Genomic DNA, 17,716 nt, shown 5'->3' with positions numbered 1-17,716 from the left:
GTCATAAACATGTAGTTGTAGGGACAAGGAATATTGTTGCTTTTGTGACAACATGTATCTGGAAATTCTGTTCAGCCGTGAGGTCACTTACTCATACTGGATTGACAATGTAATATTCTGCTTTCCTGAGGCCTCTCCTTCACTGGTATTCTGGCTTCATTACATAGAATTAATCTCATCTTATGTTAGGATGTGGTATATGCTATAATGAAGGTGACATCTCTGTGTGCAATTACAGTCTTAGGGTATCAATAATTTTGATGTTTGAATTAATAATATTGCATACATGCTACTCTTTTGTTTGCATACCATTCTTGTTCCTTTTTTAGTTACTTTCCATGCTCATGCTAGAAAAAGGGTTTTGGTTAGCAAAATTTAAATCATCCCTTTATAGATTCTGTTTAAAGGTATTTTCTTCTTCTGAAAGAAAACGGGGTAGTTAATATTTAAGGGAGGCTGACACTGGTTGCTTGTCATTCTGCCTTTTTTAGCTGAATTTAACAGTGGCCTGAGAGCTGAAACAGCACTGAAGTTTTCAGAATCTCTTTGTGAAAAGGTGTTAAGTACTAATTGAGAGCTTATCTGATGCTACCAGCTGTAGCCTACTTAATGTAAGGAATACCCTTGCAAGTTGGAGGAAGGAGCTAACTTAATGCAAAGGAAAATAAGATGCATTTTGTAGGTGACTCGCTAATTCAATGGGTTTTGTAGAATAGTTTTCTTTTACTTTTTACCATTTTCCCCCAAATATAGTTTTATTTTTCCTGACAAATAAATTGACTATTATTGAAAAGTCTGTGCTATGGCCTGTTGTGATTTACTTGTTTCTGTTGTGACTGAGAATCCTTAAAGGGATGAGCAAGGGTTTAAAAAAATGCTAACCACAATGCTACCTGCTTTTGTACTTGTTTTCTTTTATAAGTGCAATAAAGACATAGTGGTCAGCCTTTGTTGAAAGCAAACCTCAGCTCTCACAGAATTTTCAGATCCCAAAATAGCAGGGAAGTTGTAAAATGTTTGTTTTCGCAAGGCATACACTGCCATGTTTTCATGGTACAAAATTGCATACCTGGAAACAATTAGTTAGGCAGTATTCATGGGGTTTTTTTCCATTTTAGGAGCTAAAAATGTTTGGTGTGCCTCTCAGTCAGCAGTGTGAAGCTGAGTACATTTCACTGTGCAATCACATCTCAGGAGCAGTGAGAGATTCTGGTACTGCAGCTGGTGGCAGTAGACATTGAGGACAGAGCAGCAGAAAAAATTAACTCTTTCATTTTGGTTTACACTTTATAGTGGAGATCCTGTTTACTTCTCAGCAGGTAGCCACTTGGGAGTCATTTATTGAAAATTCATGTTTGAAGACCTCAATTCCATCTTGAAAGTTAAGAAATGGTAGAGTTCTTAAACTGCTTTTTTGAACTGAGAAGGGACATTTGCCATGGTTGAGGACAGCAGATACATCTACAACCTTTAATAAGGCTGATAAGTAGGTAGTGATGATCAAAGTAAGTTTCCTCTTGAGGGATGGAAGAATGGACTAATTTTCAGTTTTAGAGCTTGTTCTTAAATACATTTTTTGGAGATACATCATATTTTGGAATATTTTTTGGAAATACATCAACAGCTAATGATGGACATAAATAGGGTCAGATTAGGCTGCTGCAGAGGTTGTCCTGGGAATTTTGAGGGGGGTCACAATAGATGGTATCTCTTTTTTTGTTTGTTTTTAATTGTATACTAGTTTTATTCATTATTTTTCTTTCTTTATTAATGAAACCTATTGATCTGTGCTACCTTAGAGAAAAATCATTCTGTTTAGCTTAATGTGCGTTTGACCACGCGCTCCCCAAACCTCAGCTTTTCATGAGCTTTTCCCCCTGCTTTCTTTGTCTGACCGGTTTCCTTCAGCTGTGAGGATGCTGGGATGACTGCTTCAGTGTAACAAAGAAAATCTTACAGTGTTATCACAGCTGAGGTACTGGTAACATCGTGGCTGCAAAAACACAAGTTGAGCTCATAAATTAGCTCATAAAATCATATTTTGTGAAATACTGGACTGACTGCAGAGCTGGGGAAACTTTTATCAGATCTCTGTAGATGAGAAGAGTTTGCTTGCTAGCCGCAGCTCTGGGATATAGATATAGATTGTTTAGAGTCCTTCAGAGATTGTACTTGACTCTTTCTGATATATGCACTGTATTACAAGTGTCTGGTGTTCTAAGAGTGTCCTTATGAAAACTGGTGTTTTTTTTCTAGAAACTCAGATTCTAGAAACAACCAGTTGTATGAAGCCTTGGGGTTGGCGGAGGAGGAAAAGAGGTACCTGTGGAGTGTGTATATGTATCTCTTCTTTTGCATATATGTCTAGATTTATATGTGACCCCTAAGTGTTGCACTCTCTTGTCCCAAGAGCCAGGAAAAATGCCTCAAATCTTTGGGCTTTTAATTCAGTTGCATGATTATTTTTTGAGGTCTGAATTCTTGGGAGTGGAAATGCTGCAAAAGTGCAGTCTTTCCCCTTTCAGCTTTTTCCCCTGTGGAGGCAGAATGAATTCTTTTCTCTCCGCTGTTCTCTAACTCAAAGAACTCGGTCTTTGGGAGAATAAAAAGGAAATGGTTCTGCCTTTTAGCTCTTCCCTTACTTTTGCTTTGGGAGAGTCAATCTTACTTAGGCATTGTATCAGAACGTAAGAGAACAGCGCTCTCTAATTTTTCAAAGTAGCAGCAGAATGGCTCTTGTTAGGTTCACTCACCCAACAAGTTTTGAATAGTGAATCTGACAAGAATTGTATTGTTTTTAGTTCTACTGCTCTGGAAAGCTGTGAGCCAAGGGAAAGATGCTGGCATGGTATATACAGTAAAACAGCATGGGGTTAGTTCTCCTTTGCAAGGCTGTCTGCACTGCTGAGATGTTTGCTACTGAATATAGGATTATTACTATTTTTTAAAGCTTATGTGTGAACTAGCACACACACCTCTCCCATCTGCCAGGAGAAGGCTTTCTCTTATCTGTGTGGAGCAAGCAGAATCTTAAAGCCCATAATTGTTCTCTTATTTAGATCTGTAATCAAATACAGTAAAGTGCATTGAAGACAAATATCCCAGAGGAAATTCAATTTGTTTTTTTAAGCCATGAAAAAGATTTGGTCACTCTGCTCTCAGATTTGTAGCTTCCATACAGCAATGTATTCTGTCTTGGTCTGGTCTCCACTTTCGCACTTTGCAGTGCAGCTTTTCTTGCCCGTGTTGTGCAAGCATTGCTGGCTTTCAGAACTGAGGCTGGTGTAAAGATGCTTGAAACACTTCAGCTACCTACCTAACGTCTTTTTTGTTTGTTTTGTTTTTGTTTTGTTTACCTTTTTCTGACAGTAGAAGAAAATGAAACAGAGGACCATCAGGCAGGTGTGGGACACACAGCCGCACAGACTGGTAATGCTGAATTCCTTCATTAGTGCTTGCTTACCATTTGACAACAGTGTGAGGGATTTTTGTATCGGGGTGTTTTTGCAAAGCCTACACTCTTCTTTCTCTGTTTCAGCTTAGAATGCATTCTTGGGTCTTGCAATGGAAAATAACGTTCCTTTCCCCTTACCTTTCAATTTCTGACAATTAGAAATTCTGCCTTTTGTAGGTTAGCTGACTGAAACTGAGAAGCTTCTAAAGTACAGCATGCTTTTCTTTTTTCCTTATTTGCTTTTTTGTTAAATTTAAACCTTCTCTGCATTCCCGATGTAACCACCCCCCCACCATGCCATTTTAGATAAACTTTATTATCAATTTCATTTAAACTATTTCCATATTTCTAAAATATGTGGATAGGGGTGATTTCTTTAAAGAATGTTTGTGTCATTTATTGACAGAGATTAATTAGGGGCACTTTAATTTTAATAAGTAAGATTGTCTGGACAAAACTGTTGTTTGAGTCAGGATCAGAGGGAAAAATATTGTTAATAATCATGAAGAAATAATTGTTAATTCCCCAAAACAACAAGGGCTTCTTTGTTCTCTAACATGGTTGGAGAATGCAAGAAATAATTTGTTTCTGCCTTTGGTACTGGTTTCACAGAATTTTATCAGAAGAGAAGGACTGACTCATCTGCATAGTCTTATTCATTCAGCTGAGGTCACCTTTTGGAGTAAGGGCTGGCTCCTTAAGGATATTCCTAGAAGGCTAGTCGTGTTCGAATATGTGTAGGTAATCTGTTGGAGAACAGTTGGAGTTATTCCTCTCATGAAGGTGAAGAATGCGGTTAATTTTTTCTTCAGCTTTATATTTCTGTCTGTGTCCTGTGGGTTTGTGTTTGGTGCCTTTTACAGGGTCTAATGGCTTTGTGCATAAAGCAGATTGTTTGAAGAGAGTAAATGAAAGCGAGGGAGTTCTTTGCCTTTTTAATAGGAATTTCTCCAACTCTTTTCAGCGTACATGTGTCTCCATTTAACTATCTGAAAATTCTTGAAAAAAGCCAACTCGTCCTGCTTTGGGGACATGAAGTTGAAAAATAAGCAACTGCAAAACCAGAGATCAATGTCAAGGAATGGTGGCTCTTCTGCTTTTTTTTTTCCTTAAAACAATTCTCAGTGGTTAAGTTGCATGGGCTAGTTCTCCTTTTACTATCATGTCCTGTGTTGTTCTCTGTTTATTTCTAGGCAGGATTTAGCATTCTGTTTTTCTCCATAGCAAGAAAGCAGTGCCAGTATTAAAAAAAAAACAAAACCAAAACCAAAAAACTGATAGAGCGAGCAGTACAGAAGGCCTGCACTGTGTACACACTGCCAGAAGTTTTTATAGTAATACTTTGTATCTAAGCTCTGGCTCTAACCATTAAATGTGCTTTTTATAGAGTACCAAGTTATAATGTAGTGCAGCTACGGCATATTAATCTTACTGCAGAGATTTAATGAGGCAGTTGTTTTGCGATGGACACTATTGGGAGCAGAGAGCGACAGAGTTTTACTTTACCACTGAGCTGAAGAAATATTCCTTGCCTGGTAATAATTATAGCCACATGATCTAAGTTTTCCTTTCTTTTGCCAGCACTTTTCCATGCAGAAGTGGCTTGGAAGGAGGTCTACTGCAAGGCAGTGAAATGGATTGGAAAGGAGGCTGTTTTCTTGGTAGTTTGATGTTTTAGTTGGGATTATCTATGGATCCTTGCAGCATAGGCAGAAATATGTAAGATGAGTTTCAAGAATATGGACAGTCTTTGCCAGTCCACTGAGATGACTTTTAGATATTCATTACTTTTACTTGACTTTTATATGGGTTATAAAAAGTAAATGTGGTGAAACCTCATTTTTACATGGGCAGAATAGAATTTCTGCTGGTTGGCCTTAAACCGCTCCCATACTTGAAATTAATTGAAGTCCATGGCTTTATTGCCTCCAACACTTTTAAACCGATGCAATTTTTCATTTTCCCCGAAGTTGCAGTTTTATTAGACCAAGTTACAGCAATAACATCCCTTATGAGAAGAAGGAAGAAGGGAAGGGGGGAACCACCTGCCAGGGAACATAGTAATGAGAAAATCATGCTTCTTTTAATTTCCATTTATAAATAATGTTAACATAATCAGGAAGAGAAGACAACTGTTCTTTCTCTTATTTTTTGAAAGTGCCTTAATAGGCAGAATTTATTTCTCTTCCAAAAAAAGCAACTTTCATTCATTTTTTCACTAGATAATTTCCAGTGGTATCTGAAGGTGGAGAGGATGTGTGTGTATTGTTGTTGATGGGTATTGAAACATTTCAGCTGGTGCAGCCTCCAAAATAGGGCAGAGAAACCTCTGGAAATCACAGTGGTATTTGCAGATGTTGGGAAAAGTAATTTTACTATGAACACCATCTTATTGAGGGAATTGTGGCTGTGATTGTTGCAGATACTGTGGAGAAAGAAATGTGGGAGCTGAATGACATTTGCTTTGAAGCCTAAATGTGAGCCTGAGCTTTGAACAAGAGGTTAAGGAGAAAGTACAGATGAATGCATATTGCATTTATAAAATATTTTATTCTAGTCTTCCAAAAGAGCTGCTCAAATAAGGCAGCTTATCCTCAATTTAAGTAACTATTTAAGGTTAGACCAGCTCTTGATGGAAGATATTTATTGTTGAAACAGAACAGCTATCTATTCACAAAACCTCCAAATGATATTTGCTCTCTTTAAACATCTTTTTATTTTGATGGTGACATCTCTTCACAGAAGCAGATCACAGTGGAAATACATTCATTGAGAGGGGCTGAGACTGCCAGAACTCATTTCACAAAGCTGTCATAGGCTAAACTCGAACCTAGGTCCCAGAGGGTCCCACTTAAGTGTTGACCTAAAAACAAATGTGCCAGTTGGCTAGAGCATGTATTCTAAAGTTGCAGCAGAAGGGAATAAGCTTGACTGACTTCTGTCCCTGTAGAGTTTATATCTCCAAATGCAGAAGGAGAAGCAAAACATTATTAGTCTTAAAATGATTCTAATTTTAATAACTGGTCGCTAAGTATGAAGCTTTAAATTGAGTGATCCTTTAGGCTTTTGTGCACTAAGGGGTGCACGTGTGCCTAGGTTTGTGTGTGCGTTGCTGAATTCCTGTAAAATGCAAGTGTTACTGAATAGGGAGTCTTGAGAATTCCCTCCCCTCCCTTTTCTTTCCTTCAGCACTGTACTTAGAGCAAAGTCAGACACTACCCTTATTTTAAAACAAACAGGTCTGTAAACTTTATGTGCAGCATTTAAATACTCATGTTAAAATTCAGACCTAGTGCCCACATTTCCCTGAGTGCTGTCAATTTTATGAGATGAAACTGGGAGCTTGAGCTGAACAACTAATAGTATGCAGTATGCACATGCTGCCTTCCAACAAGTGTTTAATGATGTTGGGGTCAGTTTGCAACAGTTAAGACAATTATTTCATTTTCTGAACTGTTTAGAACCTGGAGATCTCCTAGCTACTTTTATTAATCTTTCAAACTATTTTGTAAAATGAAGCAGCAATGGAAGTTATTACATTTAGAATATTCAATAATGTCTAAAATGCCATAAAGTCTTTTTATAATTAGTATACCTTTTTTGGTTTGTAAATTTGCAGGCTACTTTTCTATTTGGAAGTAGCTGCCCAAGTGGAAATTTCCACTCTTGAAAGAACCTTGTGGATGTAATTTGTCATGTAAGGACTCAGTGTATAGACAGGGCGTTTGCAAAGCAAATGTATTTTTGCTTTCAAAATATGTTCTTTATTTAAAAAAAATAATCTGGTTTCTCTCTGTAATATAATTCCCTTAAAAATAAATACTGCCCTTTACCCCTGTCAAAGAAATTCCTTGGTTTTGATCACAAGCCACATGGCATGAGAAAGACTTCCTGACATGGGTCATTTCCAGTTTCTGCTTGCGGGTCCATCTGTGTTTGCACAGTTGAAGGGCAGGGTGCAGCAGTATGGACCAAAGGATACAGAGAGATGATGAGAGCTCTGACCTTGGTTGTGGGCAGCGAGAAACACAGGAATGGCTGTGCCCAGATGACGGTAGGGTTCTGAGAGCGGATGTGAGTGGTTTAAAATGGAATTGCCTTCCTGCTTCTCTTCACACACCACCCTACCCCCAATATGAATGTAGTGTTGGCATGTTCTAGTTTCTCTTCTTCCAAGGAGTTGTGCATGATCCTAATCAATTTTAAGTTAGGTGTGTTCACAGATACCACCTCTCTGTCCCCCTGGCCAGGGAGCCGACTCCTGGTTACTCACTCTCTTAGCTAAAGAGTGTAGCATCTTAAAATGTACTTGCATTATATCCTATTATTATAGGAGTTCATCCTTGCTTTCTAAAACGACTTGTTTTGGTCTCAGCTCTCTCAAATATCTAAAAGGAAAGATGAGGCAGCCAAAGCAGAAAAGGGAAAAGTGGTGAAACACTTGCATTCCTTTTGCTGGAATGTGCACAACCATTTCTTTTCTGCATTTCACTTGTTGTACTGTGGTTCCTGAGAAAAACAAAGTAAAGTGCCAGCTTGCTTTATTAGGAAAGACAGATTGGTTTATTTCTGTCTTTGAAGGAAGCTTTTAGCAAAATGGGCAAAAAGTCAGGATCAGTTAAAGCTACTGTGTTCCTCCTCAGAGGAGGAAGAAAAGTTCTAGGCTACACATCATCTTACTGAGCTGGTCATCTGCAGAACTGAGGCAGTGCAGTGAGCTCTGAGGTGTCTCTGCACATATGGGTTGGTGGTGGGGCTGCATGTTTCTTCTAGTTAGAAGCTTCAGTTGGGCTCAGGACTACTGATCTGAGGTTGGAGCTATCCTGCTATCTCCCAAATGCCTGTTAATATGTCAAACAGATAAAGCTTTCTCTGAGCACTATATAGCTTTTACACTAGAGTAGTTAGTTTCCAGTTTCCATGATCTGGCAATCACAAGGACTTGATGAGCACTGTCTTTAATTCATGCACAAGTTCAGAGCATGAGTAGCATTTTGACCCAGGGTATAAGCTTTCCAGGGCTTTGTTTGTGTCAAATAGTGTGGTGATGGAGTGGGTTGTAAAATCAAGATTAATTTCATGTTTATGTAAATCAAATTTGTTAGTCTCTTAATTCTGGTAATTTCCTGTGAAACGCTGTAGTTAACAGTGAAAAGAAGTTCCTGCACACTCATTGATCTGATTTTTCTTTTCATTGAAAAACTAATTGCATAGGTGGTTTATCCTTTCTTACGATGATCAAAACAGCTTCAATAGCTGGAATAAAATTGACAATCCTAACACTGAAGCATGGAAGAATAGCCTGAGTGAGAAACGGAGCTGCATTTGTGAGAGTAGAAGGGAAATCTGCTTTTCATTGAGATTGGAAAAAAAAAAAGGAAAAAAGCCTCTCTTGCTTATTTAGCAATAAATTCTACAGTGTGCTGCAGGCTCATGCCAAATAGTTTTCTTCTCATCATTAGCACAACAACCTATTTTGATTTTTTTTCTTCTTGAATGTTCTCTTCTTACACGTCTGACATCACAGTCTTGATTTTCTTTCAGACCCTAACTGTAAACTAGAAGACAAGGCAGAAGATGGAGATGTGCTAGACTGTAAGAAAAGGCCGGATGAAGGGGAGGAGTTAGAAGAAGAAGCTGTGCACAGCTGTGACAGCTGCCTCCAGGTGTTTGAGTCACTGAGCGATATCACAGAACACAAGATTAATCAATGTCAACTGACAGGTAAACAATACTTATCACTTTGTGTCTTCGTGCACTGCTCTATTTCTGATTCCCATCCTCTGCTTCTGATACCCCTCCTTTTTCAGTTATTTTATTCCTGCACTTGAATGCTTGGTTGAGACCTTTATAAACAGATTTTGGGACAGGATTATACTGTAAATGGAGCATTATAAATTTCCTTAATATCAAAGGATATATGACTGCTGTGTGTGTTTTCTAGATCCATATAGTACAGCTTTCCATGCTTTGCTTCTCTGTGTGTTTTGCTAGGTCACTTGTAAATTCAGAGGGCATTTGCAAGTGAGGCTTAAGTGGCATAATGTCACATAATGAATGAATTTGCACAATGGCCTGTTGCAGAACTGAGCTGGATGTTGTGTTACTCTAATCTGTTAACTACAAATGACTGTACAGTAATCAGTAACTGAAAGTTGAGAAGAATTAAGCAAATTGTTAGAGGGGAAAATAAGACCTCGGCTTCAGTGAAGGGGCAGAACTGAGTGCTGATCAGATACTACTGAATTAAGTAGAGCTGGGTAAATGGACCTGTCTACCACCTAGATTCCTCTTTGAAATTATTGTAGAGATCCCCCTTACTGAGAAAACCATGTGAAATCTGCTAAATTTAAATAGAGTAGGTTTTTTTATGGTACACACTGTAGGTCTAAACAGGCTCAGGATCAAGAGAAAGGAACTTATATTTTTAATTACTGATTTATTTTTAGCCTGTACAGTGTAAAATGTATTTATTGTGTAGTGGAGTTTTGTTAAAAACCTTTCTTTATTATGACTTTGTAAGTAAGAAAATTCCATTTCAATTTGGGAATGCTTTTAGGAAGTGTCTGTGTGTGCTTGTGTTTGGAGAGCTTCCTGAGTTTTGATTCCAATAGGTCCATAGGCTAAGCCCTGTCAGAATGAGACATAAAAGTCAGATAGCAGTACCAGTCTTGAGAATGAAAAGATGACGAGCAGAAGAGGAATAAGTGGGCAGGAGCAGAAGAAGGTTGAGAAAGTAATGTGGATCTGTCAAATGATTTTAATCCTCACTTCAAATTATGGAAGATGAAAATTTGCTGCAGCAGGAAGTATTTACTTTTATTAATATACTGCTTTGCCTTTTCTTGCCTGTAAAATGTGTTTCTGACTTGAGATACAATCAATTCAATCATTTTCTAATCACTCCTACAAACTTCCAGAATGAATTTTTCTACAGTGCTCATGATGTCTGGCAGTATGGATATTCTCTCTTGACTTGAAACAACTTAAACATTTTTCTCTCCTTTTTTTCATACTTCTTTCTTTTTCTCTTTCTGTGTTGGAGAATTAGTGGCTTAACTTGTCTCTTCCTTTCCTCTCCTAAAAAGTACTCACCCTGCCTAAGTCCCCTGGCTCTCCCCTTCACTGTCTCAGATCCCATTTCTTCATCCCTGTGGGTTTTTTACCTTGTTCTGATACAGCTGTCTCTCTTTTCTGGTTAGTTAGTTGCTGCCCTCTTCTACCAAGTGTTTTCTCTGCTTTAAAGCTTCAAGCAGAATGCACTGAACAGTGCTTGCGTAGTTGGGTTAAGAAACTGAAGAAAAGCAGGTGAGGGGAGCACTAAATAGGAAGAATCCTGGACCACTGCTCCTGAACATAGCAGTTCTTGCTGAGAGCTATGTTGCTAAATGAGAGTGAAAATAAAAATGCTGAGGTGCATGTGTGAAGGTAGGAATACACATACGATAGCAGAGGATGGGGAAAAAATCAATCTTGATGGAAATTGTTTAAGTTCCTAAAAATACCTTTGCCTCTCTTTCAAGGAAACTTGTGATAGTGAATGGGTAGAGACCAGACTGTTTGAAAGCTAATGAAGTGAACAAAAACTGAAACTACACGCCCTTCTGGAGTACAAAGTTGACAAAAAGCCAACTGTCCTCTGTTTCTAAATATAAATGACCTAAATACACCCTTAGAGTTGAAAAAGGGGCCTGAATGACATGGCTGGAGTTGAGGATTTCTTCTTAAGCAAAAAAAATACTTAACAGGTTGTTTGTGAGGTAGATTCAATTCAGGGTCCTAGGGTGCATGTGTAACCTCACACTAAGGACACAACCTCATTGGATGAGATTATTTTTAGATAATCTGTGGCAAACAGTTGACAGAAAGAAGGCTTTCTTTGCTGAAACACAATATATATTTGACAAAAATAAGGTTTGCTTTTAGCATTTTAGTCAAGCTCCCTGGACTTTTGTCTTTCTCTTCCACAAGCAGCCTTGGGTGCCATGCTCAAATGTTTTTTAAAAGAAAGTGTTATCAAGAAGGGCTGGTTGCTCCTCCCTTTCTCATCACAGTCCTCTGATGCCACAGGGTCTTACATAGTTGCTCTAGTTGTCTCCTTTTGCAGAGACCCACTGAAATTAGGAGACACTCTAAGGTGACTACCAGTAAGTCTACAAACATGTCTGTCACTAAGTTGTTAATAAAAGGGAAGAGGTTTAAAAAATTTACTTTTTTTTCTACGGTATTCTTCTGTTTGGATCAACTATGTCTTCTTTAGAGGAGGGCAGAGTGTATCATCTATCTTGAGATTTTTCCAGTCTGAGTCTCAGGCAGGGAAGAGTTACCTAAGATGTCCATTATGTAAATAAGTTGTGAAGCCCTCCAAACCCTTTTCTTCAGGTGGCTGAGACAGCTGCTGTAGCTTGTCTGGATTTTACTGAGCTTCACTGAGATGCTCTGTGAGATGCATGGGGAGCGGCACTGCAAGAATTTACAGACTATGCATGTTGGTCCAGTTGTATGGTCTTCTTCCATTCAGTTGTATGGTCTTTTTCCATTCAGATCTATTAGGTAAAAGCAACAATTATGTTGATGGAGCAAACAGGATGAAAACACAATGGCTTAAGGCAACCCTCTAGTAAAACCCGGAATATGAAACACGACATTTGTATGTCCCAGTGTCTTTACTGCCCCTAGTTCTACCAACCTTGTAATATGCTTGAGAATCGAGCCTGCCACTTAAGGTTCTCAAACTGATGCTCCAGTTTCTAGTTTTTGCATTTGAAAGTAGTTTCTCTGAAGTTTTGACAGTTCAGTGGAAGGAGTAAAATTGCTTTATTGAATCTTCATTCTGTACTCTCAGCCAAAGACTGGAATGAGGAGAAGGGAGCTGGTTTATTAAACAGTTCTCCCAATCTCTCAAAGTGTCAGTCACCCCCACCTATTCAGAGGACTGTGGAAGATGAGAGTTACTTACAACTCTGTGAGATTCAGCTCTCAGGATCTTGAATTGCTGTTCTCTAGCAGATTTTTTCAAAGGAGGAGAAAAAAGTCCTCCCCAACTGGTTCCTTTCTGTAATCTGTTGTTTGAATTGAACTCATGTTCTTTTTTCTGGAGGAGGGCATAGCTGCTCTTTTATCCTAATGTGTGTGCTATTGATCTTTTCAATTTGGGTCTGATCCAGTGTCCATTGAAGTCAGTGAAAAGATTCCCATTGACTTCAGTGGGGGATGGAACAGGCCCTTCACAAGCTATTTAGTAGTATTTTTTGCTATCATCTGAAATTCTTGTACTGAAGCTTTCTCTGAAAAGGTGATGATTTATTTATGTTAATTGCTGACAATTCCTGTGATGTTTGTGGAATACAGATAATGGATAAATGGGGGGAAAAGTTCCAAAAAATTCTTTGCGATATTTGTAACCAAGCATAGATAAGATGCTGAATTATATTCATTTAGTCATTACAAAAGGTTGGCAATAAAAATATGGACTTAATAGTGCATCTCTCTGATATTAATGCTTTTCACACTGTATTCTTCCTGCAGCATTTAATTTAATAACTCAAGCCACTTGCACATTGTCATCCTCTATGTTGTGTTTATAAGCAAAGGGTCCAATTAGCATGGCTATGAGCCTGATGTCTTTCTAGTACATGTCAGTTGGGATCTCACTGGAGGAAATTGAATGCAGGATCAAATATGGTGCACTACTGAGAAACCCTCAACTGCACCTTCTCTCCTCTTCTGCCACCAGGAAAGGATACTTAACCTTTTTAATTGCTGCCATATATGCTGTTGATAGGACACAATGTGTCATACACTTTCTTTTATTGTCTCCAGTTTGATTTATAATCCCTTTTCCCTGCACATTGCTTTGTGCTGTTTATTTTCCCTTTCAGTCCTCAGGGATCCTGCTTTATGAAGTCTCCCATGTCTGTATGAGACCTGCCTCTCTGCTGGCTGTCTCAAGCTTGGTACCCTTGTAGAACCTATAGGTCACTTTGGCATCAGAAATCTCAGCCATAACCTGAGTAATACTAGAACAAGGAGCATAAACATGCAGTGAACAATCTAGTTGACTGAGTTGCTGAATAACTCAGCAGCAGTGGACATGCTGGCACACAATCTGCCATGCTCCACCTGAACATGAGTAGACACAGTGCACGTTACAGGACTTCCCTACTAGCCCTGTTGGCCTCACAGGCTATAAAACTTGCCTGAAATCAGGCTACTGGACCATATGCAGTCATAGCTTCAAGGCTAAGGGTGTTCTGAGGGAAAAGACATGAGATATTTCTCCACTGGGGATATTTATTTTACTTTCAGGTGGTTATGTAGACTCAGTTTTATGCTTTGGGCTCTAGCTTAGTTCTAGAGCTCTGACTGGTTGAGTAAGTGTATCAGGTAGAGCTGATAGCTGTTCCTGTTATCACCTAAGCTGTTTCTGATATTGAAAAGGTTGCAGGTCATAGCTGTGTGTCTCCTGCCAATGAAAAGATGCTGTCCTGCCCTCTAGCCTTGCTCAGAGATTCCTGTCTGATGCCATCTGAAAAGAATTCCAGAACTGTATTAGGGGCCCATTGTTCTGAATGCTGGTCTCCATCAGCACTGGAGTATCACAAGGGTGGGAATTCCTAGATAAGTCAGTATTTCTGTTTTTCTAATTATGACCAAAATTAATTTTCATCATCATACTGAGAAACATCTACTTTCATGTCTACATATGAGAGCTTGTGTTACCTAACAGCTGCACAGACAGCATGCACCATGAGTGATCAGGGTCTTAGCAAACAGGAGGCAATGGAGATTCCACTGTAATGGTTTTTTCTTTTTCTTTTTCTTTTTCTTTTTCTTTTTCTTTTTCTTTTTCTTTTTCTTTTTCTTTTTCTTTTTCTTTTTCTTTTTCTTTTTCTTTTTCTTTTTCTTTTTCTTTTTCTTTTTCTTTTTCTTTTTCTTTTTCTTTTTCTTTTTCTTTTTCTTTTTCTTTTTCTTTTTCTTTTCCCTTCCCTTCTCTCTTAGTTTCTTTTTGTTTTTCTTTTCTTCCTAGTGCTCAGGAGTCTTTCATCTTTCTGAAACAGTTGGTAGTGCCAGGACCATCTCCTTCTAGTCCTTCACTAGAACACTTGAAAACTTTCTAGGGGATTTTGTCCCAAAGGATGTATGCCGTGTACAGTGAGACTACAAGATAAATCTTGTGAACACTTGGTGTTACCATGCTTTGATATCCTAGCTAGAATGGTTCTTCCTGCTAGCAAAACAATCCTGGCCAGATATATTGCATTTCTTGTCATTATTTTTTCAATTTCCTCTGCATTTGTGGAGAAAAGATATATGGCAAGTCTCCTTGGTCATTTCAGCATCACTGAGAAAAATCAGAGCTTGATCAAAGTGTTTCTGAGGACAAGGACCCTAAGAAGTTAAATATATGATGCACCAAAAGCATATTCATCTGCTTCATTGCAGTTGGTGGCATACTGCCAGGCACTGTTTGCCAAGTACAGTTACTTCACTTGAGAGAGTCACTCTTTTTCTCTAGAGAATTCCTGCACCAAGGACTGCATATGGATTTTACATTAAACAGTTATTGAATAAAAGACAAACAGTGTTTGGACTGGGGACTTGAGCTCAGGCCTCTCTTTCCTTAGAGGGCTTCCCAGTTGCTGTGTTACAGAGACATACTTCTGCTTTTCTATTTGATTCGAACCACAAACTTCTGACTTCTTTTCCACAACATGATATTCTGTTTGACAGATAGTGGAAAGCAGATGCTCATCTCCCAGTTTCTTGTCTCAGCCAACACACGTGGTAATTTGCAATTTGTAGCCTCACATCCTTTCATTATTTTTTGGTCCAGGACCCATATCTGCAACTCCAAATCCTTGATATTTGGGGGAAAAGGGGAATAGGGTGATAATTACAGCCTCTGCCTCCATAAATTTAAATTTTGAATTCAAAGAGCAGTGTAAAGCCTCTCACTGGATGTGGATAGAAGATTTGTATGCAGTACTGAATGGCCAAGGCTATAGCGAGTTTGCCATACAGAAGTTCATATGCAAAACTTCATGCTCCTATGGATGATAGACGAAGGTCTTAATAATGGCGTTGCTAGATTTTTGTATCAAAATTATGTGAAAATGATTCTTAGATATGAAGGGAACTTGTATATTCTGTAGCTGGAAGCTGTGAAAGTAGAGAGCACAGCCTTCTGACTGTTCTTCAAAATCCCTGTGCTTATCTTGAGGATCCATGATGAACAACCAAGATGGACAAGGAGGCATAAACCTCTTCGCTTTTGCTTGGAAACCATTAATCTCTGCTCTTGAGGTTGTTAATCACTCATGAAACCAGTAGATCTTAATCTCCTGGGTGTTTTAAAAGCAGCTTGTAGCACTTCCTGAGTTGTCTGTCAGTGACCCCCTGTAATAGAAAGCAGCTGATGGTCTGTATCATGGAACTGTTATTTTTGACTTGGGGGACCCCTGCAGCAAACCTGTTCATGAGTATTAATTGTAAGTGCCAGAACCCTTGTTCTGTTTGGAGGTGGGAGAATAAGCTAACAGTGTCTTCCAAGAGAGTTTGAGTGCTTTATCTTTGTCTTTAATCGATATTTTTTCCTCATTTTTTCTTCCTATTTTCCTCTTATTCTAGCCTGATTTTCTACCACTAAAAAGGCTGATGATTTTCTTAGCACAGACTAGAAAGAGTTTTGGTTGGCTTATCTGCTCCACCAAGTCCACCAAGGACTTTGCACCATGGGAACCTGGCATTATCCCAACATAATGCCAAGGTGCCAGATTTGATCCCACGTCCCTGCACCAGAGAGGGCACCATTTCCTCACTGGTACCATGGACAGAGACACTCCCTTGCTGGCCCAAGAGTCCTATTCTGCGCCAGAAACTGCTCAACTGGAGACTATAGTTCTCTCATTGGCAGAGGGATTTGGTGTAGGCAGCCCCAGTGCAGGGGATACCAGGTCTAGTTCTTGGTAGAACTGTCTCTCTGCTGTCTTTCACATTTAAATAATCTGGGATCTTCTATGGGGCTCTCAATTCTCATCTTGCAGCCATCCATGCCTTTGTGGGCAAATAGGGTAGGCAGCAGAGTTGGTCCAAAGTGCTATTAACACCCAAGGCATACATTCTGGAACATAAATCCAGCCATTCTGGGACTTGGCCATCACACAGCTGAACCAAGATTTTGACTACTTTTGCTCAGAAGTTCCCAAGAAAAACTGTTTCACTGAAGATCAAAGTGAATCTTGAGGACAACAATACACCGGTTTGGAGGCTAAAAGTATGCCCATGTATCTGTCACCCAGAGTCTGGTTTAGAACCGTAGAATCATTAAGGTTGGAAATGACATCCAAGATCATTGAGTCCAGCCTTTGAGTGAACACCACTGAGTGCCATGTCCAGTTGTTTCTTGAATGCTTCCAGGGATGATAACTCCACCACTTCCCTAGACAGCCCATTCCAGTGCTTAACCACCCTTTCAGTGAAAAAGTTCTTCCTGTGGTCCAGCCTGAACTTCCCCTGGCACAGCTTCAGGCCATTTCCTCTGGTCCTATCACTTGTTGCCTGGGAGAAGAGGCCGACCCCCACCTGGCTACAACCTCTTTTCAGGTTGTTATAGAGAGCAGTAAGGTCTCCCCTCTGAGAAAAAACAACATTTTACATAAACAATATACCTTGGTTTAGTGTCTTCTTCCCAAACCGCGCTTAGCAGTACGACTTACAGTCATAGTCCTAGGCTATAGCAGAGGACATATCTATGTGGTGCTTTTTTGACATACAGCTATGAAAGTATCAGCTGGGAGCCCCTGACATTCTCTTGTAGGTGAGTGCAATATCATTAGGTTCTGGGAGGACCCATGATAATGTCATAAATTGTTCCTCTACTAGCTTTGATATTTTGTGTTTTCCAAGCTAGCCCTACGTCACTGCCTGTTTCAAAGCACTGACTTGGCCAGCTCCCTGGCTTTTTCAGAGTTAGTTCAAATGCCTCCCTGGCACTCTGTTGAAAATCAGCCCTGGCTAGATCCAGAACTTTGCTTTATTACAGTGACAGTCTGTTGTTCCATTTATTTATAGCCACTGCTGGGTGTTCTAAAGGTCAAGCCGTTTCCTCACAGCATTTCCAAATGGGCAGTACAGGGTATCTCTCTGCGTTAATGTTTGGCTACTGTGACTTTCCCATTGAAAAGTAACCTTGTTCTCTGAATGTTCAAGTGACGTCTCCTGCCTGCTTGAGAAGAGAGTCCAATTTCTGAGATCTGCCAG

At 39.3% G+C, this 17,716-nt stretch overlaps 1 protein-coding gene across 14 annotated transcripts in view; it reads left to right on the top strand.

Annotated features, from left to right (window-relative positions):
- ZNF521 (zinc finger protein 521) overlaps positions 1 to 17,716 on the top strand; it is a 230,057-nt gene that overhangs the window by 15,277 nt on the left and 197,064 nt on the right. For 4 of the 14 annotated variants that reach the window (XM_064435496.1, XM_064435548.1, XM_064435519.1 and 1 more), the window contains 3 exons: positions 2,257 to 2,319; positions 3,370 to 3,429; positions 8,999 to 9,178. In XM_064435496.1, coding sequence (XP_064291566.1) covers positions 2,257 to 2,319; positions 3,370 to 3,429; positions 8,999 to 9,178 — 303 coding nt within the window. The remainder of the gene's footprint in view (positions 1 to 2,256; positions 2,320 to 3,369; positions 3,430 to 8,998; positions 9,179 to 17,716) is intronic. The other 10 variants (XM_064435505.1, XM_064435524.1, XM_064435542.1 and 7 more) reach the window with 4 other exon arrangements.

Source organism: Passer domesticus, chromosome 1 (assembly GCF_036417665.1).
Source record: "Passer domesticus isolate bPasDom1 chromosome 1, bPasDom1.hap1, whole genome shotgun sequence".
NCBI lineage: Eukaryota > Metazoa > Chordata > Aves > Passeriformes > Passeridae > Passer > Passer domesticus.
This window is presented reverse-complemented; position numbering and strand designations above follow the sequence as displayed.